The 24,922-nt window shown below is 42.9% G+C and overlaps 1 protein-coding gene across 4 annotated transcripts in view; it reads right to left on the reverse strand.

The window, feature by feature from the left end:
• DOCK2 (dedicator of cytokinesis 2) overlaps positions 1-24,922 on the reverse strand; it is a 405,461-nt gene that overhangs the window by 372,704 nt on the left and 7,835 nt on the right. For 3 of the 4 annotated variants that reach the window (XM_021076635.1, XM_021076633.1, XM_021076634.1), the window contains exons 2-4: positions 11,390-11,473; positions 1,380-1,420; positions 207-262 (exon numbers count right to left, since the gene is read on the reverse strand). In XM_021076635.1, the coding sequence (XP_020932294.1) occupies positions 207-262; positions 1,380-1,420; positions 11,390-11,473 (181 nt within the window). Of the gene's footprint in view, positions 1-206; positions 263-1,379; positions 1,421-11,389; positions 11,474-19,815; positions 19,964-24,922 lie in introns of those variants that run through there. The other variant, XM_021076636.1, reaches the window with a different exon arrangement.

The raw sequence follows: 24,922 nt of genomic DNA on the forward strand, positions 1-24,922 counted from the left end.
TTACGAATACCCCCTCAGAATCAAATCTGAACAGGAATCAGTTTACATTAGGTCTCCCATCCAGTAGGGAAAGGAGACAGATAAACATGGGCATGAAGAAGAGGGATCAGCTGAGCATCCTTCACATCTGCCAAGGCAGGTTTTCAAAGCAGACAGGACGGTGACATCCATGAGCCACTGAGGTTCTGGGGAAGGATGGTAGGTACCTTTTTTTCTCCACTGTCACTTCTTTGATGTGGATAAAGGATTTAGGAAAGATGCCCTGTTGGGGATAAGATAAGATGAGATAAGATACGATGAGATGACCTAGGATGCCTTGTCCCTACAGAAAAAAAATGACCCCAGGTCGTCACGATTTTTCCAAAAGCTAGTAACTGGTAAAAATCTCAGATTTGACATGAATGATCCCAACCTGACAGAGCAAGCGGCAGATGCTAAATCTGCTCTTTTAGGTCTAGTTGCTCTTCAATTCTTCATCATTGTTCAGGTTCCCACAATAGCCCTGGATTCCAAAGGATGCTCCAGCCCCACTGGGACACTCACCCTATCAGATGGGCAGGGCAGGAGCGCTGAAGGACCCACACTAAGGGAGACAGGGAGCTCTGCCTCTCCCCTATCCTGCCCAGTTCTGGGAGAGCAGTCACCCTTCATAGTCATGAGAAGGTCAGGTCCTAAAGCACTAGTGTCCCTGGCTGCACATGGGCTAGTTTGATTTGAGACCTCTTTCATCTTGGATTTATTGTATTGTTCTTTAGAGACCAAAGAGGGATCATGCCTCCAACACAGCATGTCAGGGAGGAAGGAAGAAGCATCTAAGAATTCCCTGCTCTATAAGCTCAGCTCAGTTAACAGGAGAAGTGGATCAATTACTTGGAAGTTCTCCCATAACTTCAGCCAAAGTGTACGCTGGGGACATCTGGTCACTGCACTAGATACTGTGCACTGTAGGGAGACAAACAAAGCAGGTTTCTGCTCTGTGGAGATGGTGGTGTGGTGTGGGGCTGGGACAGGGGAAGTCCTCCAGGGCAGAGACTGGACCTGCCCTTTCTGGGTCAAGTTGGAAATGATGACAGTCCCAGAAGAATGCTAAAGAAAGGCAGCGGAAGATAAATTTTACCTTTAAGAGTGCAGGATTCCATGGGACTTGAGAAGTCATATGTGACTGGCATGCTAGGAAAAGGCTCAGGGAGAGGAGGGCTCTGGCTTAAAGAATAAGTGGGGGGGAAGGGACTGAGAACCAGTGAGGAAAGCACAGGACACAAGGAAGGAAGAATGGAATCAGTCTGCAGAGGAGCAACCGTGGGAGATCATTCATCAGAGGGCTGCCAGGTCATGTACAGAACTCCAGCATGTCCCAAATTAAAAAAAATCGACCTTACCTGTAACATTTTGTGCTTTACAAGGTATCCCCTATACCAGTCTGCAATGAGAAAATAAAACAAAAATTAAAAAAAAAAAGGTCTTTCATCTACTCTTACAAGTTCCTTGCTGGGTTTTTTGTTGTTGTTGCTGCTGTTTGTTTTTCTCTAGAAAAGAAACTATTGCAAAGTACTTCAGATCTTACGTACAAATCAAAGCCCTAGATTCAACAATCTGTTGAATTAGTTGCCAGTGTTTCTGAAAAGCATCCAAAAATACATGGATTTCATAAAAATGCAAATTTCATCTTAAAAAACAAACAAACAAACAAACAAACAAACAACAGGAGGCCCAGAGATGGTGGCCAGTGCTCCCCCCTGGCTGCAGTTGGCTGGTGGTGGGGAGCAGCTGGTCCCATCAGACAAAGCAGGTACCACCAACTCCCCAGCCCTTCGCTTACTTCCATTGCCTGTCAGCATACTTCCTGGGCTCAGAAGCATATTTAACCTTGCTTTAGGGGCACAGAAGGCTGAGGGACTTTGGCAAACATCCTAAAATAATGACCACAGTTCTAAGAGCAGCAAATTGTGTCTAAAACATGACTTACAGAAGTTAGTCAAACCAACAAGTTCAGGGATGGATAAAAGGACAGGAATTTTAGAAGATTCTTCTCTTTGCAGGAATATCAGAAATGATTCAATTAACAGAAATCCAAATTACACACAGTCCTCAGACAAAATGAGCCTCAATATAGCAAGTATTGATGACTATAATGAGCCTGCTGGCCTTTGAGATGATTCAAGCACAGCCAAGTGGTGGCATTTGTCATCTTTGTAAATAAAAAGCGTCTGTTCGGAGCCTCATTAGCAAACCCTCATTACTGGACTGACAGATTGTTGTCGAAGTGTGTTCTCAACAGACAGACACACAAGCTCCAAAACAAACAACTTGAAATGCAAAGTCACCCCTCAGAGTCCTGAGCCAGCTTGAGGGTCAGGACCTAAAGAAAGTCCTAAAGCAGGAGGGGCCCCAGTTGCTTCTTATTTGGAGAGTCAGAAAAGCGGAGGAAAGAGAGAAAAGGAGGAAGAAAGAAAGGAAGGGATGGAGGTTGGAAGGAAAGAACCTGGGGTTTGGAATAAAGCAGCGTTGCAGGCAATCTTTGTATATGAAGGCTTTGAATCTTCATAACCATCACATGAGGTGGGGGATGCAATTATCCCATTTTACGCAAGAGTGGCCCACCTAAGGCACCGAGACTTTAAGTAACTTGCCCACAGTCACACAGCTAGTAAGTCACAGGGCCAGGCTTTGAACTTGAGCAGTCATGGTCCTGTGCTTCCTGTCTAAGAGAGGAAGGAGCACGGGGGTTGCCTAACATTTCCACCCTCCCAACATCTGAAGTACTTCCAGTGGTGGAGAACTTTCTATTTCAGGAAATACCACATTCTGTTTTCATACTCCTCTGATAATTTCCCCATAACTTGGTAACAATTAACCATTAACAACAGTGCCTTTACCACACTAGCAGTGATGCGTACTGTGTGCCAGGAATTCCGGTAAAGTTTTTGGTATAGTTCTTTCAAGTTATAAACTAATCTTCACAATAATCCTATAAAGTAGGTACTATTACTGTCTCAAGTTTACAAATGAAAGCAGAGAGGCACAGAGAGATTAAGCAATTTGCTCATGGTCACAGAGCTAGTGGGTGATACAATTGAGATCTAAACCTAAGAAATGACACTCTATAACCCTGCCCTAGAACTACCTCCTTTATTTGCAATTCTTTCCCATTCAACCAATTAGATGTAAAAGCATCCCTAACATTACTAGCTGCTGTTTATTACCGACTTGCTTAAGGCACACAAAGCTGTGTGCTGAGTGTTGCACACACACTCTCATTTAGTCCTCATATCCATACTGTGAGCTAAGTATATGATTCCCATTCTGTAGATGAAGACATTGAGATTCAAGTCAGTTGAGGTACTGGGCCAAATCACACAGCCAGCCTGTCAAGAGCAAATCTGAGTGGCTTCACTCCAAGCTCTTCCACCAGAGTCCCCCATGCAACAAGCACAGATACAGATAACATGTTCTTAGAGCACAGGAACAGATAAGGGTCTCTTGGTTGCAGCAACCAGAACCCACCTGGATGGCCAAGGCCACCAAAATCCACCAGGAAGTAGGAAAAGAGTTAAAGGAACAATAGTCTGCCCACATCTGCGCATCCACTGTAGGGGCTCCATCAGGGTCCCTTGACTTCCTCTCCCAGTGACTTTGCCCTTTCTCACCCTTGAGGATCAGTGACTTGTTACCCCTTGTAGGAATCCTGATTCTCAGAACTTTGACTCACTCCTGAGCAAGAAAATCGAATGATGCCTACACCCAGTATATATACTCTAGCTCTCAGATTTAAGTTCAACAAACACTGACTGTGCACCTACTGTGTACATGACACTAGGTTTTCAGAAATAAATATCCAGAGTTCCTTGATGAGAGTGCTTATCACCATTTCCACTTGCTAGAAGTGGATAATTCACCGACTGCATCAGAGCTGTCCTTAGGACTTTTTCTGATATCCTCAAACCTGCTGGGTCACTGACCTCCATGACCCCTGAAGTCTCCTCCCTAATCTGGTCACTGGTCAGCTATATCTGGCTGCACTTCAATACCTGATTGGGCAGATAACAATAGCTGGCACACAGAGCAGACTCCACAACAACAGACATGATCAAAACCAGTCTCAGGGTAACACAGAACTTAACTATATCTCAGAACTTGTCCCCCAGCTCAATACCCTTTTTAGTTAAATAAAAGAAAGGGCTTTTTTTGTTTGTTCTTTTGTTTGTTTATTTGTTTAACCAGATTCACAAGATAAGAATTTTTTTTTTTTGGCCACACCCATAGCATATGGAAGTTCCTAGGCCAGGGATCAAACCCACGCCACAGCAGCAACCCAAGCCACTCGCAGGCACAATGCTGGATCCTTAACCCACTGCACCACAGGAGAAATCCGAGGACTTTTAAAAATAGAAAACTCAGGGAGTTCCCACTGTGGTGTAGCAGGAAAGAATCCAACTCACATCCATGAGGATGTGAGTTCAATCCCTGGCCTTGCTCAGTGGGTCGGAGATCCAGTGTTGCCATGAACTGTGGTGCAGGTCGCAGACGGGGCTCAGATCTCGAGTTGCTGTGGCTGTGGTATAGGCTGGCAGCTGCAGCTCCAATTCCACCCCTGGTCTGGGAACTTCCATATGCTGCAAGTGCAGCCCTAAAAAGCAAAAAGAAAAGAAAAGAAAAGGAGAGGAGAGGAGAGAGAAAAAAGAAAAGAAAAGAAAACTCATAAAGCGCTTCCCAGGGGAAGATGAGAAAAAGGAACATTTTTACCACTCTCATGGAAAATGATAGACTCAAAACTGTCCTCCTTTCCCACAACCCAAATATCAAAATGAAATGTACATAAATTCTCCAATCACCTGGGAGTTGCATGGGGAGGGGGAGATGGAGGAGAGAGTAAAAATATCACAGAACATCAAAAAGAATCCACAGCCTAAAAAGCCAGTCCTCTCTCTGCCATCTCTGGGCAATGTGATCTTTGGTCATGTCACTTAAGCTCAGTGTTTTCATCTGCGAAATGAGAGAAATAACACCTACCTCACAGAATTGTTGCAAAAATTATTTTTTCAACAGTATTATGAGGTAAACACATCTGCTAAAGCTACAAAACCTTAGACTGGAAAAAAAATACCAAGTTCAGGGTACGTATTACCTGAAGTACATAGAGACAAGAATGGAATAGAAGAAGCGTAAATAGGGCATTTCATCTGTATCTAAAATGTTTATTTCTCTTTTTCTAAAAAAAAAAAAAAGTATGAACTAAACATGGGAAAATGTTAATATTTGTTTATTTGAGTGCTGAGTGCCTGGGTATGTTTCACTTTCCCGTTTGATTGAAATATCTAATAACATTAAGAAGCATTAAGAGTTTCCGTTGTGGCTCAGCGGTAACAAACCCGACTAGTATCCATGAGGATGCGAGTTTGATCCCTCGCCTCACTCAGTGAGTTAAAGATCAGACGTTGCTGCGAGTGACTTGGATCTGGGGTTTCTGTAGCCGTGGTGTAGATGGGCAGCTGCAGCTCTGATTCGACCCCTAGCCTGGGAACCCCCATATGCTACAGGTGCAGCCCTTAAAAAAAAAAAAAAAAAATATATATATATATATATATATATATAGAAGAAGCTAGTACCTATCAATGGTGAAGAGTATGACTTCTGGAATCAAAGCCTGGATTTGAATGGAGATCTGCAACTTTCTGTTTGTATGATCTTAGACAGGTTACTGCATTTCTCTAAAGCCTCCGTTTCCTTACTCATAAAATGTGAACAATAATAGAGACAGTGTCATAGGCTTAAATTAGATAAGCAATTCATATTTGTGCAGTGACTGGTATATGGTGTTAAAAATTGGTAAATATCATTGCCTTTTAAAAATCAATAATAATAATCAGAGAAAGTTGGATTTTATTTTATCTATTTTTATCTTCAGAACCTATAGATTTTGAATATCATTTTTTTTCAGTGAAGTCACTTTAACATATTTCTATCAAAACAAAGTAAAAGAAACATGCTTCAAACTCAACCTAATGGAAGTTTACTGATGTCTTAGTCTCACCCTCACTCAAAAGGCAAGAAAACCTCACTTACAAATTTGCCATAATGGAACATAATTTTAAGAAGATGGAGTCCCTTTAATGCCAACCTGCTAGAGCACACCCAAACAAAGGACCATCTTCCTGCCAAGTGACACTCTAAAAAGATACTCTTCTAAGTGCTCATAATGTCCCCCTCATACCCTCAAAGCAAAGGACTTTGAAGGCTCACGAGTTGCTAGCAGGAAGGCTGCCACATGGCTCTGGGTGTGCCCCACTCTGCAAGGGGGAGATTCAAGACTCTCCTTGCAGAGCTCTCTGCAGCCCAAAGAAGAGTGAGGTGACAGACTCGTGCCAGCTTAGCAAGAACTCCAGATACTCTGAAGTGAGAAGAGTGATATGCACAGGGTCGTCCCACATCTAGAAAACAATGCCAGCAAAAGCTATGCCTTACCTTAAGGAGATGAAGCTGTGCCAACCTCCTCTCTCCTCCCTTCCCCTTATTCCATTTTACTGGTTAGTCAAAGTCAAAAGCTCTTTGGGTCTAGAAATCTCTTTCTCTTCACCAGTAAGAGTGGGCACCCAGGACCCAGACAACTGAGTGTATTAGTAGGTGGAGTGGGAATTTCTCTATTGTTCTAGAAAGGAAGACTTAGTTAGCAAGTAACTGGGAGTGGAACAGACAGGGATTCTAAAGAAGAGTCTAAGTGAGCTGGGCTACCCCTAAGGAACATCCTCCCACCACAGTCCAAGGAATCAGGAGGGTGGGGGGGGGAGTCTTTAGAGGTGGCATGTCCTGCCTTGAGAGTGCACAGTAGAACTCTTTTACCCCCAAACCAACTGTAAGTGTGGGGGGTGCAATCCAGGAGATTTACTCGGAGATGCTGGGGGCCCCTGGCATCTTGCTGCCTAGCTACATTGCTATGCACACAGGGCACTGGCTGATCTTTGAGTTTATTTGATTAGGAAGACAGAGAATTAGAAAGAGAGCACCCCAGACTCCCTCTACCCCCAGCCTTGTTTGAGCTAGAGAAAGGGAACGAGGAGAGGAACATTAGAGTGGACATGGAACTAAAGCCTTCTTTTGAGATGTCACTAAATATCAGGAAAGATGTCAGCCAAATATAAATGTAGGAAGTGAATAGGAAAAAATAACACTCCTTTTTAGTGTTTTTCCCCCATGAGGAGTTCTGACTGCTCGATAAACACTTACATGTGTTTTTCACATCTAAAATCAGGACACAGAATGTTCATTCTGCCTCTGGGTAAAAGAGGCAGCCTGAGAGATGTAATATGGACAAAGAAATAAGCATTAGGATGTCTAAGGCTTAGCAATGGGTAGCTTTCTGAACTGTTTGAGTTTTTATCCCAATAAAATATTATCTTTATAATAAAAACTTCAGGGAGTTCTCGTCGTGGCTCAGTGGTTAATGAATCCGACTAGGAACCATTAGGTTGTGGGTTCAATCCTTGGCCTCGCTCTGGGGGTTAAGGATCCGGCATTGCCACGAGCTGTGGTGTAGGTCACAGATGCAGATTGGATCCCGCATTGCTGTGGCTGTGGCGTAGGCCAGTGGCTACAGCTCCAATTGGACCCCTAGCCTGGGAACCTCCATATGCCACAGGTGTGGCCCTAGAAAAGACAAAAAGACAAAAAAGTATATACATATAAAAACTTCATTAAAATGTTTGAGCTCTAGTGAAAGGCAATACATTCACATCTAAGGTTTCAGGTCAGATTTTTGTTTTCCCCATTCATTTGGCTGAGTAAATTTAGTACATAAGCAAAGAAGGGCTAGCCTCACCCACTCCAGACAATTGGAGGGCCAGCTTCTGGGTTCCCTGGGCCATACTGCTAAGATACATACACGACTGCCAGTCTCAGTGTGGCTCTGCATAACAGGCAAAGGGATGGAATTCAGCACAGAGCACCTAGGAACCAGGCATGGTGCTAGACAGCTTCTCTCCTTCTCTTGTTCCAACCTCATAACCAGCCCAGGAGCAAGGTAATGCTAACCCATTTCACAGGTGCGAAAAGTGAGGACTACCTCCCCAAGATCACTCGGCTAGGGAGTAAGTGGAGCAGAGAATAATTTTTTGATTCAAAAGCCTATGCTTTTTCTACTTCTTCTTTTTTCTTTTCTTTTGTGTGTGTATAGAGGAGAGGGGAGATTTTTAAACTATTGAAAAGTACAAAGAACAAAATAATTATTTACATCTTTACTACTTAGAATTAATCATTGCTTTGAATCTTCAAAACTGTATTTATTCTCTTCCACTCCCCTTTCCATTTCTCGGTTTCATTAGTTTTTTGTTGTTGTCATTTTACATGTTGCCATTTTCTAACAATGGCATTCTTTTCGGTAGTCACAAATATCATGACTTTTAATACTAATTTTGATAAAGCAATTCTCTCGAACTCATTGCTCACCAGTATTTCCCTTTATCACAGTTTTTCAAGTCCTATACTTTAAATTTTTGATTCCTCTCTCAGGAGGCTGGATTTTTTCTTTCAAGTAGGTTTCTAAATGAGGGCTTCATGGGCACACCTTATTTTTTTCTACTACGTCATTCTGACTAATTTTTCACCAACACTGTGGTTTTCACTTTTTTTACATTTGCAGAGGACCTGTTTTTCAATTGGAATCATAAGCAAAACTCCCCGCCTGCAAAGCAGACAAGACCAGATCTGATCTCAGAGCCCTTAGCCATCCAAGGCCCTTAAGGACTCTTGGGATCCTATAAATTCCAGTTTGAAAACTCTGTATGGGTATGAGTGCAAACATGATAAATCCTAATAATTTTCACACTAATTTCTCAGATATCTAGAATCAGTCTAATGGGACTTTCCAATGTTGCATTTTCAAAGTATCCATGAATTGGCAATCACTTGCTAAATTAACATGTCCAGCTCTTCCTAGAAAACTATTACAAGGATACATTACAAGGATTATTAATTACAAGGATACATTAAAATAAGACTGATAAAAGGGACCTGCTGTATAGCACAGGGAACTCTGACCAATATTCTGTGATAATCTATATGGGAAAAGAATCTGAAAAAGAATGAATATGAGAATATGTATAAGTGAAACATTTTGTTGTATGGCAAAAAATTATCACAACATTGTAAATCAATGATACTTCAATAAAGCTTTAAAAAATGAAAAAAAAAATTAAGACTGATAAAATTTAAAATGGGAAGCCAGAACTAAAGAGCTTAAGAGCAAAGAGATTAATCCCAAAGACAAATAAAGGTGGCTTGAGTCAGCAAGTGCAAGCTTTTGGAAGGTCAGGCTCCAGGCCAGGCAAAAGTCACCAAAGGTTCGGATTACATGGAACCTCTGTGGTCAGTGCTTTCTCCAGGAAACTACGTGTAAAGAAAACACAACTGAATTTCAAAATGCAGGGCACAGAAAACTTCCTGAGCCTTTCTTTCATCTTGGTAGGCATGGGATGGAGGAAAGGGAACAGTCCCGCAGGAGGGGAGCGAATGGCCCCCGGCCCACTGCGTGACCCTAGGTGAGTCATTCCTCTTCCCTGAGCCTTCCTCCTCACGTGCAAAGGTGAGGCCTCTGTCTCTTTCTCAGGATCAGCATTTAATACCACTGCGGTACTGAGACACTGAGGAGAGCTGTTTTGCTTGCTGGGGTTTTTTTTATTATTATTATTTAATGGTTTTTATTTTTTTCCACTAGAGCTGGTTTGCTTGCTGTTTTTATTTTCATTCTTTGCCCTGGATAGACTACCTAGAGTTTGCTCATATGCCACTGAGTAGAACTACTTTTGTAAAAGACAGGGTTGCACTATGGGAAGAGGACAGGATTTTTGGAATCAGATCCCCTTCCCCCTCCCTCAGTCCCACTTAACTCTGTGCGTGAAAGGATTTAATAGGGCCAGACTGGGAACTCTAGAGGCCTAGGCATTGAATGGTATCCAAAAATAACAGTAGTACTAAAGCACAAAATAAATGTAAGGAAGGTGAACAGAGTTCTTGTTCCCCCCACGATGACTCCTTTATAGCTGCTTTAATATATCAAATTATTAAGTTCTTTCCCCCTCCAAAAAAGGTTTTCTGTTTGTTTGTCATTTGGTTTGCATTTGTGCGTGTGTGTGTGTGTGTGTGTGTGTGTGTGTGTGTGTGTGTGTGTTGTGTGTGTGTCTCTGTATGTCCATGTGTGTATGTGTGTGCATAACCTCTGTAGGAATCTGCAGAGTTACCCTGGATGTTGTATATACTAATACACTAATCCAGCCCTGCAGATAACACCCGTCCTGCAGATACTACCTGTCCTGCAGATACTAATACCTGTCCTGCAGGTTGCTGTGAGGACTAAATAGCTTAACATGTGTAAGGAACTTGCACAGTGGCCTGTATATGGTTAAACCCAAGGATGACTAGCTCTGTAGGCAACCTCCTTTGCTCTGGCTCTGTTTCCCCTAAGGAGGCCTCCTTAACAGTAAGACCCCTGCCTTCTGCCTGCCTCTCATCCCCATGCCAGCACAGGAGAGCCTTGCCTGAGGGATTATCTGGGAAGCAGGGTCAGAGCCCATCCTGCCTGGCCACAAGAAGACACACTCTGTGCCCTCCTTACTGCAGGATTACAAGCAGGCCCAGGCAGGAGGAGATCCATGGTGGTCTAGCTGGGCCAGTGAGGGCTGGGAGAGCCTGCCTGATTGTGGCGGGCACATTAGCAAGCTTATTCAGCTCTTACACCCAAGCCATGCTCTCAATATCAATATTATCAGTGACATAGGTGGTATATTGATTTTGAGTGCCTAACTCATAGTCCAAAGCTATTAATCTTTATGCAAACTTTAAAAAGCACCCCCTCACCACCACTACCACCATGGTGGAAAGAGCCCAAAGACACTTGGCATCACAAGAGGCGGTACCCTTGTGGGAAGAAAGGGATGCCACTTTGCCCAAGACAAAGCTCCCAGCTTGATGAAGGGAGTGAGCACCGTTGCTCGGACCAGGCGCAGTGTCCAAACCAGCAGTCTTCCTGGAATCAGGGTTATAATTTACCGGACCTTTCAAAACCCTAATAATGCTGATTTTCTTTATAATGGTATCCAAACTAATAAAGAAGTGTGTCTCAAAGGTGTCATAGGCCCGAGCACCTCTATGGCTAGGCAAATGGCACAACGAACACCTAACCACCCAGGCAAGCCTTTGCTTCTAAGAATACATTCGTACAATAACAAGACATTATTCTCAGTAAATTAGAATTACTAATATTAGCAAAATGTATTTAACTAGACCATACAGAGTTGCAAGTTCCAAGAGAGGGCTGGAGGTGCCAGGTGGGTCCTGGGGGTGTCCCCACACCATCAGTCAAGCTCCTGGCATCCAAGGGTCTCCCGGGCCAGTCACTCACCTCCACAGGTCTCCTGAATTCGCACCACATCACCAATCTGCAGGGAGAGCTGGGGGGTTCCGCTCCCTTGGAAGTTGTATATGGCTGTGAAAAGAGAGGCAGTCTGGTGAGACCTCTGGCTACCAAGAGTTTCTGCTCCTTCCTGCTCTTCCTTTCTTCATATGATCGAATGCCCATGCAGCCCACATGGGTGAAACAAAACCAGTGTAGAAACCATTGCCTGCCACAGGAGTCAATGCGGGCCCAGCTTGGCTCCCAAAGGCCTCCACTCATTAATCACACAGGACTCCTCCCTAGCACTGGCCCTGCACTCCAGTCTGCGTGACAGGAAGGGTGTTTATGTTATCTCCCGTGGTTGACCACCTACTGTACGCCAGGCATGTGCTCAGCACATCTCCTCATTCCGTTCCCACAGCAACCCTGTGAGGTGTAAACTGTGATCCCATCTTGCAGATGAGGAAATGGAGGTGCTGAGAGGTTAAACAATTCGGTCAAAGTCATCAGGCTAGGAAGTGACAGGAAAACCAGTACCTAACTTTCGTATTCCACTTGCCAGTGCTACTCCCCAATGACTCCATCCTGGTGACAAGAGCCTACAATGCCAGTCTCTCTACCCCTCAAAGACCACCCAACCTTCACTGTGTAAGAAAGCCATTATCTTTCTTCTACCTAGCTCTAACCAATCTTTGTTCCTCTTTCCAAAGATTCTTGTTTCTTGGCCTTCACCAAAGCAAATCTTTCAAGCCAGAATTCTACTTTCCTCCATGAGGCCCTCCCTAGCTTCTTCAGGCCACACTAACCACCCCCCATTCAATTTCCTAATAGTTGGTAGGACTCATGTGAGTACCTAACATTCAAGGGTGTACTCTGCCTTCCCATTTACACTGTCAATCCTTGGGGAGCAGTAGCGAGCTATGAAAACAACCCTCTCTGAGCTATCAGAGCCTCTGCTAGTCCCTTGGAACATGAGATTATGCCATACCATTGCAGTGCTCAGGGACTGCTCAGCATCACTTGCTAAGTAAGGACCAGGCCATACTGTTAACCTAGGTTAGGGATGAAATTTGTTGAAGGGGAGTTCCCATCGTGGCGCAGTGGTTAATGAATCCGACTAGGAACCATGAGGTTGCGGGTTCGATCCCTGGCCTTGCTCAGTGGGTTAACGATCCTGCGTTGCCGTGAGCTGTGGTGTAGGTTGCAGACGCGGCTCGGATCCCGCGTTGCTGTGGCTCTGGCATAGGCCGGTGGCTACAGCTCCGATTCGACCCCTAGCCTGTGAACCTCCATATGCCGCGGGAGCGGCCCAAGAAATAGCTAAAAAGACCAAAAAAAAAAAAAAAAAAAAAATTTGTTGAAGGAATCACCAGCTTGGGAGGTCTTCAAGAACAGAATAGGACACAAGGAAATTTGATTTGACACAAATCAAAACACATGTGGTTTGCTTTAATGAATGACCCTCGGAAGGATGGATGGTATGATCTTACAAGATTTTCCTCATTCATTCATGCCGTAGATATTCGGTAAGTGCTTACAATATGCCAGGAATATGCTAGGCACTGATCTTGTTCTTTTTGTGAACAGATAAATAAATATAAGGTTACAAAATATGATATCTTATAGAGAAAATAGGGCCTGGCAGAGAATAATAGGAGCCATCAACTTTTGTTGTAGTAGTTAGTTAGGAAAGGCCTCCCTGCGATGATTACACATGGCAGATTCAAACAAGTCAGCTGTGGGGACAGCCAGGGGAAGGACATTTCAGGAAGAGGGGACAGCCATGTACAAAGGCCCTGAGTAAGGAAGACACTTGGCACGTTGAGCGAGCATAAAGGAAACGGCTGTGGGTGGAGTAGAAGAGAGGAGGAGGTGACACAGATGAGAGAGGAGAGGTCAGAACCAGGTCGCTCAGGGCCTCATGATGAGTTTGAGCTTTGTTCCAAGAGAGTAGGAAGCTGGGCATATTTTACTTAGTTATTTGGTAATAGCTTTATTGAGATACAAGATGCCCATTTAAAGTACACAACTCAGCGATTTACTCACAGAGTTGTGAAACCATCACCATGATTAATTTTAGAACATTCTCATCACCTCAAAAAAAGTCCCCCTAGCCGCAACTGGCCACCGATCTGCTTTCTGTCTCTCTAGATTTGCCTATTCTGGACATTTCATACAATCATATAACATGTGGTCTTTTGCAACTGGCTTCCTTTAGCCATCACAAGGCTTTGAAGATTCATCTCTGTTGTAGCAACTGTACTTCATTCATGTTGTGACCGAGTAACCTTCCATTTTATGGATACACCAGTGGCTGGAAGGCTGAAGGGTGCTAAGCAGGGGAGTGATATAATCTTATCATGCTGACTATTACTCTGACTGCTGTGCGGAGAGTGGAGGGAGGGAGGCAGAGGAGATGTGGGGAAGCCCAGGAGGAGGCCACTGTTTTGTCTCTCTAATCCCAGGGGTTCCTGAACCAAGTGGACACTTACTGTGATGAACCATGTGACCTAACAGTGCAAAAAGCAGATTTAACTAAATGAGAGGAATCCTGAGTCCTCTTGGTAGGCTTAGCATTGACTCAGTTTGTGCCCTCTCCCTTCAGTCCTCAGTTTCCTTATTTGTCAACAAACAAAATGCATTCAAAAACTACTTCTTAGGGTGAAATCAGCCAAAACAGTGAAGTAGGGAATTCCTCCAAAGAAGCAATGAAAAATCCAGCAAAAAAAGGTCATAATTGACTTTATCAGAACTTTGAAAAATACTGAAAAAAGTTTACAGCAACCAAGCAAATGCTTACTCAAGAAAAAGGCAACTGAAACTTAGTAAATTTTTGTAGCATTTTGACTTATCCTGGCCTCATTCTCCACTCCTCATCTTAATGACAGTCTTGAAGATGGTATTCCATGTCCCTGTGTGGGTTCCCAGGGCTGGAGGGGGCAGAAGAGACCTTGTCCCAAGAAATTGTAGTTGTCTGTTTTGACCTATCTGTGGGCTCCCTGAAGAACTAAAACCATGAGCTTGCCTTTATTTCCCTAAATTAGAACTCTCTTAGGGTATGGAAGCAGCTATGTAAAGGGCATTGGTCAAAAACATCTAAAGTTAAAAGAACTATCTGCTTCCATATAGGGCAAAGAATGTAAGTTGGGGCAAACAATAATTCCACTAATAAGCCTGGGAGGAAAGGCTAAGGAGTGAAATGCTTTGGAGAACAAGAGCTTTGAAGAATACCCACACATCACGGGGCATCTAGTAGGCACGTGTTGGGAAAGATGTGAGAAAGCCCAAAGCGCTCAACCGTGGGTGACCTTCTAGCTCCAGGCAGGTGGGAAACGCAGACTAAGGGAGAGTTGTAAATGGCCTGGCTAAGTGTTGAAAGTATGTTCCAACACACACCCACAGCTTCAAAGACTAGATTTTTTTTCTCCCAATTCTAGTCATTTAGAGACTTCAGTGACCACATGCAACAAACAATACAGTCTTAACAAGAATACTTTAGATAAGTCACTAAATAAATAAACTACTACAATCTAAATCAGGCAATGACATAAGCCCTGGCAAGGGGAGAGACACCCAAGTTGGCACATCACGATATTCAAGATACCAAGTTTTCAACATAAAATTATGAAGCATGGAGGAAATAAGAAAGTATGGGCCATTCACAGTAAAAAAATAATAATAATAGAAACTATCCCTGAATAAGGATAGACATTGGATGAGGAGACAAAGACTTTAAATCAATTGTCTTAAATATACTCAAAGAGTGAAAGGAAACTATGGACAAAGAACTAAAGGAAACCAGGGGAACAATGTCTCAGGAAACAAAATATCATTAAAGAGAGAGAAATTATAAAAAGGAATCAAATAAAAATTATGGAGCTAAAAAATACAACAATAATATAAAAACTTCATTAGAGAGGTTCAACATCAGATGTGAGCAGGCCCAAAGAATCAATGACCTTGAAAATAGATCAGCTGCGATTAGTCTGACTGAGGAGCAGAAAGAAAAAAAAAAAGAATAAAGAAAATTTAGGAGTTCCTGCTGTGGGGCAGAGGAAATGAATCAGTCTAGTATCCATGAGGATGTGGGTTCAATCCCTGGCCTCGCTCAGTGGGTCAGGGATTTACTCTCGCCTTGAGCTATGGTGTAGGTTGCAGACACAGCTAGGATCCCATGTTGCTGTGGCTGCAGTATAGGCCAACAGCTGTAGCTCCAATTTGACCCCTAGCCTGGGAACTTCCATATGCTGTGGACATGGCCTTAAAAAGCAAAAAAAGAAAAGAAAGAAAAAAGAAAAAATTAACAGAGCCTAAATGACTTGTGGGACACTATTAAGCATACTAGCTTTCACACAATGGGATTTCTATACTGAGAGCAGAGAGAGAGTGGAGAGAAAGTGGCAGAAAGAATATTTGAAGATATAATGGCCAAAAATTTCCATTTGATGGAAGACAAGAATCCATATACCTAAGAGGTGCAATGAAATCTAAGCAACATAAACTTAAAAAGATCCATACCAAGACATAATAGCAAAATTGTCAAAACCCAGAAACAAAAAGAGAGTTTTAAAAATGGCAAAAGTGAAGCAATTCATCATGTACAAAGAATACACAATAAAATTAACAAGTGATTTCTCTTCAGACACCAAAGAGACTAGAAGGCAGGTGGGATGACATATGTAAAGTGCTCAAAGAAAAAAAAAATGTCAAGCAAGAATTCTATATCACCCAGAATTATCCTTCAAAAATAAAGAAATTAAGAGATAAACAAGAAGAAGAAGTCCATTACTAATAGATAATTGGAAAGACAAATGCAGAAAACAGTAGTTATATCTACAATATGGCACACAATGTATAAAGTTGTAATGTGTGACAGTAACAGCACAAAAGAGGAGATACAGATGTATACAGGAGATTTTTGTACACTATTGAAGCTAAGTCAGTATTAGCTTAAACTATATTGTTATAAATGCAAGTTATTGATAGTAAACTCCAAGTTAATCACTAAGAAAATAACTAAAAATACACAGAAAAAAACAGTAAAAACAGAAAGAAAAATCAGTTAAACATAGAAAATAAGTAATGAAGGACTTAGGAACAATAAAAAAAAGTACGTAAGATACACAGAAACAAACGGGAAAACGGAAGAAGTAAGTCCTTCCTTATGAGCATTTACTTTAAATGTAAATGGATTAAACTCTCTTGTCAAAATGCAGAAATTTACAGAAATTTCAGATTTTAAGAAACACCATTATCCGTTTATGTGTTGTGTATAAGAGACCCACTTTAGGTCCAAAAATATAAATAATTTCAAAATTAAAGAATGAAAGAATGTTCCACACACATAGTAACAAAGAGAGCTGTGATGGGTATACTAATAGAAAACTAGACGTGAAGTCAAAATTTGTTACAAGAGACAAAGAAGGGCATAATATATTGGCAAAAGAGTCAACAAAATGAGAAGATACCGTGATTATTAACATACATGTACTTAATGATAGAACACCAAAATATATGAAGCAAACATTGACACAGTCAAAGGAAGAAATAGATAGTTCTACAATAATAATTAGAGACTTCAATACTCTACTATCAATGATGGATAGAACACCTAGGCATGAAAACAATAGGGAAATAGATGACCTGAACCACACTATAAGCAACCATACCTAAAAGACACATACAGAATACTCCATCCTACAACCGCAGAATACATTCTTCTCAAGTGCACATAAAATACTCTCCGGAATAGACATGTTATGCCATAAAACAAGCCTCAATAATTTTTTTTTTGCTTTGCTTTTTAGGGCTGCATCTGAGGCATATGGAGGTTTCCAGGCTGGGGTGGAATTAGAGCTGCAGCTGTCAGTCTACACCACAGCCATAGCAATGCAGGATCTGAGCTGCATCTGTAACCTACATCACAGCTCATGGCAACACTGGATCCTTAATCCACTGAGTGAGGTCAGGGATCGAACCCTCATGGATCCTAGTTGGGATCGTTAACTGCTGAACCATGAAGGGAACTCCCAAGCCTCAATAAATTTTAAAAAGATTGAAACTATACAAAGCATCTTTTCCAACCACAGTGAAGTTAGAAATTTTTAAAAAGTAAGAAAAAAAGCTGGAAAATTCACAAATATGTGTAAATTAAACAACTTATCCTTACAGAACCAGTGGGTCAAAAGTAAGAACTCACAAGGGAGACCAGAAAATATTTTAAGACAAATAAAAATGAAAACAAAACCCACCAGAACTTACAGACACAGTGAAAGCAGTAGTCACGTCAGTGAAAAGGACTTGGAAAAAAAATGAGGTCAAAACCCCTTCAAATATAAACAAGTGGCATAACTACTGCATGAGGTAATATTATCCCCATTTTACAGATGAGGAAACTGAGGTTCCGATGGTTTGAGCAGCTCACCCAAGACCCACTGACCCACCTGGTAGTAAATCACAGGGCCAGGACTCCAACCAGCCCAGTGCCCTGTTCATTCTTTGCACCCACTGCCTCCCCACAGCATCTGACGGCAGGTGTTCACCAGACCCTGCTTCATGCTTCTGTCTTGCCCACACTCTCTGAGCTGTGTTCTCTGAGGGAAAAGGAGGAAACACGAGACCTGTACAAATGAGCCCTTTCACCAAATGATTGAGGAGCATTTGTTAGCATTTATAGGGGTGGAAAATCCCAATCCCGAGAGATGAAAAAGTTTGGCAGTTACAAGCCATTATCTCTGGAATCAGATAAACGTGGCTCTTGAATCCAGTTCTGCCCTTTACCAGCTGTGGCCTCAAGTCCAGGGTTGCAGTGTATGATTGGGGAGGCCTCGTGCAGCACAAGGCAACCCATCATGAGAGCAGTGAAGGGGGGCACCCAGCCTCGGATCTGCTTGCCAGGCCTGTGCTGTGTCCCCCAGGGGATGGTGTCTTTTTGCAATTCACCCAAAGCCACTGTAAGAGTCAGTGGTAGCCTGCTTGAGCAGCAACTTCACTTCCCCAAGCCTCAGTTTCCTCAGCTGTAGCAAGGAGGAGATGATGGTCCCTACCCTGCAGGGTTTCTTGGAAGCTTGGCTGAGATTCATGCACAGAAAAAGGCTTCACTCTGTGTCTAACCAGAGTAAGTGTTCAATAAAAGGCAGTCACTTCTATCCCAAAGCAATCCATCCAGAGGGACTCCTTCAGAGCTCTTCTTTGTGTCACCTTTAAATCTGCTTTCCTGCAGTTGGCTACCAATGGCACTGCTGGTCGACACTGAATAAAATTAATCCTTTGTCCAAAAGTGAACCTTAAGAGGACCCTCAGGGGATTCAGAATTCTCTTCCTGAATAAAGATGCCCTGTTTCGTCATTCTCTCCACTCTTGGCCTGATTTCAAACCCTATCCCCACACAAGCTGCAGGTGTTTGGACCAGCTCCAGCTTGCTGATGCCCTAACTTGGCAGACTCTCCACCCCCTGATCCCTCTAGCCCCGGATGTCTGGCTGAGGACATGCCTGCCATGGAGCCTAGTAGGGCAACAGAGGCAACTGAGGTTTCCATCAGAAGAAAACCATCCATATTATGTGTTTGCCTCTGGGGCACTAGCAAATTAGGTCTATCAGATATTTGAAGAGCAGAGCATGACTCTGTTCTGTTCCCTGACAGTATCCTATCCATCTTTCCTTAAGAATCTTTTCCTCACCTCTGCCTAGCTCTCTCAAGCGAGAATGTACCAACTGATTGGCTTAAAAAGGAATCTGGAATAGTACAGAGGTTCCTTAAAAAAACTAAATATAGAACTACCATATGATCCAACAATCCCACTCTTGGGCATATATTCAGAGAAAACATAATCTGAAAAGATACATGCACCTCAATGTTCACTGCAGCATTATTTACAATAGCCAAGACACAGAAGCAACCTAAATGTCCATCAGCAGAGGACTGGATAAAGAAGATGCAGTACATATACACAATGGAATATTCCTCAGCCATAAAAAAAAAGAATGAAATAATGCCATTTGCAGCAACATGGATTGACCTAGAGATCATCACAGTAAGTGAAGTAAGTCAAAGACAAATACATGAAATCACTAATACATGGAATCTGATTTGAAAAAATGATACAAAAGAGCTTATTCACAAAACAGAAACAGACTTAAAGATTTTGAAACCAAACTTATGGTTTTCAAAGGGGAAAGTTGAGGGGAGGGATAAACTGGAAGGTGGGGATGGGCAAATACACACTCCCATATATAAATCTGTAAGTAACAAGGACCTGCTCGAGAGCACTGGGAAACCTACTCAATACTCTGCGATAGTCTACATGGGAAAAGAATCCGAAAAAGAATGGATATAGGTATTTGTTTAGCTGACTGACTTTGCTGTACACCTGAAACTAACACAATATTGTTAAGAAAACTATACTCCAATAAAATAAAATAAAACAAATACCTTAGATAGATCTTGAAACTTGATATTCAATGTGAAGGTCTGTATTCATTCCAAAGACTCACATAATATGAAAATGAAAGTAACTGATGTTTCCATTTAATTTATAAATGTATTTCTGCCTTTGCATGAGGACTTCTGCTCTAAGGCTCCGTTTGGGGAAAAGCAGACATTACTGACAAAGGAAGTGGCTTTGCATACCAATACCCAATTCTGTTAAGTTTTCTAAATGACTAACAGGAAACTTTGAACCAGAATGCCACTCTTTGCTGAAGTTTGATTGCTTATCTATGAACCTCACTTGAGTTGTTTCTGACCAGTGTCAGAGCAGGTCATCATCTTCTTCCCCACTCCCTGCAGTCCTAACCACTCTCAACTTTTGAGTGAGAGATAGAAAGGGCAGAAAAACATAAGGAAGATACAGGAATAAATCATAAGCAGAAATTGAGGAAATCATAGCCTGCTCCGCCCTGGCCATGCCCATCCAGGAAAGATAAACATGTAGTGAAAGGATTCCCACAGACGCCCATGCAAGCTTCCTCTTTCATATAAAGTCTCTGAGCCCTGGAGAGTGTTGACACATCCCCATGAAAGAGCTGACCTCTGCCTGTATCAAAATACTACACTCAGGAGCAAAGGCAGCAACTAGTTACCAAGAAGCCTAACCAGACCAAAATTTGGCCGATAATCAAAGGGTGTTTCAGGAACCAGGGGGGCTGAGGTCACTGAATCCAATGAGGACCCTCATATTGGAACTCCCAGACTGTCAAGCCTGTGGGAGTAGCTACTTTGGGACTGGTGGGACTTCAACAACCCTGGAAATCGAATCCACAGATTAGCCACTAATTTTACTTAAATGTACTTAAATGCTCATCAGGAGCCCAAATCTAGAGAAATAAGGAACAAGTAAATATTCTGTCGTTACAGCATGCAGCTCACAGAAACAAATAGGGTGGGAGTCTCTGTGCTTTGTGTAATGTTAGGAGCTAAGCACAATATTTCGCTTGGACTTACAGAAGAGGAAACTGAGGCACAGGGTGGGTAAATAGCTTATCCTATTATCTCTAACTATTAAGATAGAATTTCCCCACAAGTCTGGATTCTAACCACTTCACTCACTGCTTGACCGCTCACAATGCTTAACATTTATTGAGCACATGCTATGTACCAAGCACATGTTACTTTTTGATAGATGTTCATTTGGGCACCTACTGTGTGCCAGATACTGTTCTCAGTATTGGGGTTACAGTGATAAATGAAACTCCTCACATTTTACTTGAACCAGCAACTTTAACCTTCACAGTAACCTCCAAGATACTACCCTCCACATAACATGAGAAACACAAGGAGAAACTAAGGAAATTGCCCACAGTCACACAGCTAGAAAGTGGTCAAAAGTGGAGTCAAACCCAGAACAGAGTCCAAAGTCCTTACTTCCCTGACCAGCCCATTGCTGATGCCACAACTTATCATGTGTGTGCACATATATGTATGTGTGTATGTATACACATATATATATGTATATACTGGACTTGTTCATTTCCTGTCTCCTTCAGCCTCAGTGAGGGTGGATACTGAGTCTGCCTTGTTGGCCAGTGAATTCCCAGTGCTGAGAACAGCATCCAGCTCACAGCTGAAGTTCAGTCAATATTTACCGAACTTTAGTAAATACTTGTTGAACTGAAGGAACATGAATGCGAAGGGCGGGTATGTCTTTCCTCCTGTCTAAGTTTGTTCTTGCATCAGATTACTTGATGAGATGCTGACCCAGCTTGGCTGCCAATTTTGACTGCAGCCATCAAGTACCCTGTGACCCTTCAGGATGGATTCATACCTCATCTGGGGCCCTGATACTTGCTGATGTGTTTGAAAACAAAAGCTTCAGCAAACACCAAGTGTTAACAGAGTTGGAACAAGAAGCCATATTAGAGGACCACCAACAATACTGTAGCAAAGGAGTGTAATTGCCTAAAACTCACTTCTCTAGCCCCTGAGTTGAACTCGGAGGGTCTCCACTCCAGGGAGAAATAGAACCAGCTTGCAGGTTCACTTTGGATTCAAGGGAAACACACTCATTGAAATATACAAGCAGTTTACCTGAAGTCTCTGGGCCAGATGTTGCCTAGCCCAGCTGACAGGAAGAAAGTTGAGATTTCTGCAAATTCTCTAAAAAAGTGATTCTCCACTGGGGACAGATTCATCCCCAAGGGAGGATTTGTCAATGTCTAGACACTGTTGTGGTTGTCACAATCTGGGAGTGGGGGTGGGGAGTGGAGCATCTAGCATCCAGCTGGCAGAGGTCAGGGACATTGGTAAGCATCCTGGGTGAACAGGACAGCCCATGACAAGAAGTATCTGGCCCCAAATGTCAACGGCATCAAGGTTGATGAGTCCTGCTCTAAATCATCATGCTGCAACTCATCCTCTCCTCCCTAGTACTCCTACAAGGGCGTGCACACACACACACACACACACACTCTCATGCTCTTCCACATTCACACACTCATGTACTAGAGCGGGAAGCGAGGCTTTGTGAAGAAAAACGCAGGGAGTATCTGGAGCTCTGCTGGATCCTGCAGCTTAGAAGATTGGGGTGGGAGGGATGGTTCCTGTTCTCAAGTTTTGACAAAATTGACTTCAAGAGATAAAATGAACACACAAGGAAGCAGCAGCTGTGTTTTTGAAAAAGGGGTTAAGCTGTGGGCCAGGGCAACTGTGGGCTCTCAGAGGAGAGAGATTGAGAGAGGCCCCACGAATGAAGTGAGACTAGAGGGAGAGGGCGAGCAGAGGGAGGGCAAGGGGATGAACTGGGGCCAGAGCCTGCAGAAGGGGGTGGGCAGCGAGAAGGGAGGGACAATCAGCTTGACAGGTGCACAGTCCCATTGAGGGACAGCAGGGCCATGGGAATGGAGTCCTAGGGTGAGCTTGGTGTGGTAGACAACTACAGGGGTCCAGGTATTTGTAAAAGAGTTCAAGGACACCCCAAGTGTTACTGTGCTGCTTTCACAGGACTTAGCCTACTGACAGGGGAGAAGGCGGCAGTGAGGAAATGAAGGCAAGGTGGGGTAGCTCAGTCCATCTGTACCTTATGAGGCTACCGGAAAGTGTCAAGCCTCCAACCTCTGTCCCCTCGCCCTCCCCACCTTCTGTCCACTCATTCATTCATCTACTCATCCACCCACCCACTTATCTGTCAACCCACCCATGCCCTCACCTATCCTTCCACCCATCCAATCAACACCTACAAACTGAGCGCCTGCTGGAGAGGCACTCTGTGTTGGAGAGGAACAAGAAACACAGCATTGCTGTCATGACGTTTACACTCCACAGAGGAGCCGGATAATTCTACACAAGGCTACAATGAAATATGATGGGGGTGATGGCAGGAGCCACAGTGCCCTGAAGCAAGGGGTGCCCCCACCCCCAAGCTGGGAAATTGGGACATGAGTATTAATAATGGTTTTCTTTGCTGCCCTCAAGAAAAAAGGAGAGCCTACTACTGGACCATAAGCTTCCTGGGAGAAGAGACGGTGCTTTATTCAGCTCTGGGCCCCAATACGAGCTCAGGACCATAACCTAGCATGGATTTATTGAACTTAATTGATCTGAATAGATCACAAAAATAGTTTACTTAATCCTGGCAGCCCCAGATCTAAGAATTCACATCTTGGGCAGAATGCTTTGGCTGTGTTTACTGTGTCTAGTTACTGACTACATTTTGTGGGGGTCCTTAACTGGCTTCCATGAATGGTCCTGAATGAAATTATAATGTAAAACTGCACATGCACATGTTTTTGTAGGAAGAGGGTTTATAGCTTCCATTGAGCTCCCTGGGGATGCCATGTTACAACAACAATTAGCCTCTCTGACCTACTACGTTTGTGCTAGTACCTCAGGGCCAGATGGAATCAAAGTTGACCTCCAGCAGAGCTCTGCCCTCAGACAGTAAGCTATCCGGAGAGGGAGATGACACACAGTCAAGTAGCTAAAAGACAACATGGTGACAAATGAGGACTCAGATAAAACAGAAGAAATTTCTTCCAAGGATGAGGTGTAAGAAAGCTGCTGGAAAGAGGCTGCACTTCACAGGGAGCTTAAAGCCCTCAGCTCTTTAGTTTCCTCATTTGAAATGAAGATAAAAGTACCTACCTCTCAGGGTGACTGTGAGGGCTACACATGATTATCACAAGCGCTTTATAAATGTACTGTGCTGAGAAAAAGGTGAAGCAATGTTATTATTTATGAAAAAAGTCAATGACAATTTCGGGGATTAAGGAAGACCTGTATGTAATTCCATCTTCTAGCTTCTCAGACCAAAAACCGTGGGTGGTATCACCCCCTGATTACTCTCTTTCTCTTGTACCCACGTCCAATCCATGAGGAAAATCCCATTTGCTCCACCTACAGCACACACAACTAAGCGCATCTTACCCTCTCCACTGCTGCCTCCCTGGACGGTCCCCCATTAGCTCTTGTCTGGGTTATTATAGTAACTGCCTTACTGGCCTCCCTGCTTCCACATTTAATTCCCCTCTATCTGCTGGCCATGAAACTTCCAGAATAATCCTTTTTTAATATAGAAATAAATTTTATTAATCATTCGATTGATAAGATTAATAGTCAATAGAAAATTTTGCATAATATATGAACAAGCATTTCACAGAAAAAGAAATACATATAGCCAATAAACTTATGGCAAGATACTCACCCTCACTAGGAATGAGGATATGCAACTTGGGAACATTTAATTCATAAAAATAAAGTGTGATAATATCAAGTATTCAAAAAGATATGTATTGATTGGAATTATTATATATGGCTGGAGGGAAACTGGTACAACAATTGAGGGGGCGGTATCTTGTAAAGTTGAAATTCATAAACTCTAATGGTACAGAAGTTTGAATTCTAATCATACCCTCAAGAGAAACTTAGCATGTATGTATCTGGAGGTGCAAGGAATAATCCTTTTAAAATAAGACAGAACATTCTATAATTCTGCCCCGACTGTACAATGTCCCACGGCCCTCCATTTAGAGTAAAAGCAAAAGTCCTGATAACATGCCTTGGCCACTGCTCAGTACAACTCAGCTCACAGAGGTCACATTGCCCA

Source organism: Sus scrofa, chromosome 16 (assembly GCF_000003025.6).
Source record: "Sus scrofa isolate TJ Tabasco breed Duroc chromosome 16, Sscrofa11.1, whole genome shotgun sequence".
Classification (NCBI taxonomy): domain Eukaryota; kingdom Metazoa; phylum Chordata; class Mammalia; order Artiodactyla; family Suidae; genus Sus; species Sus scrofa.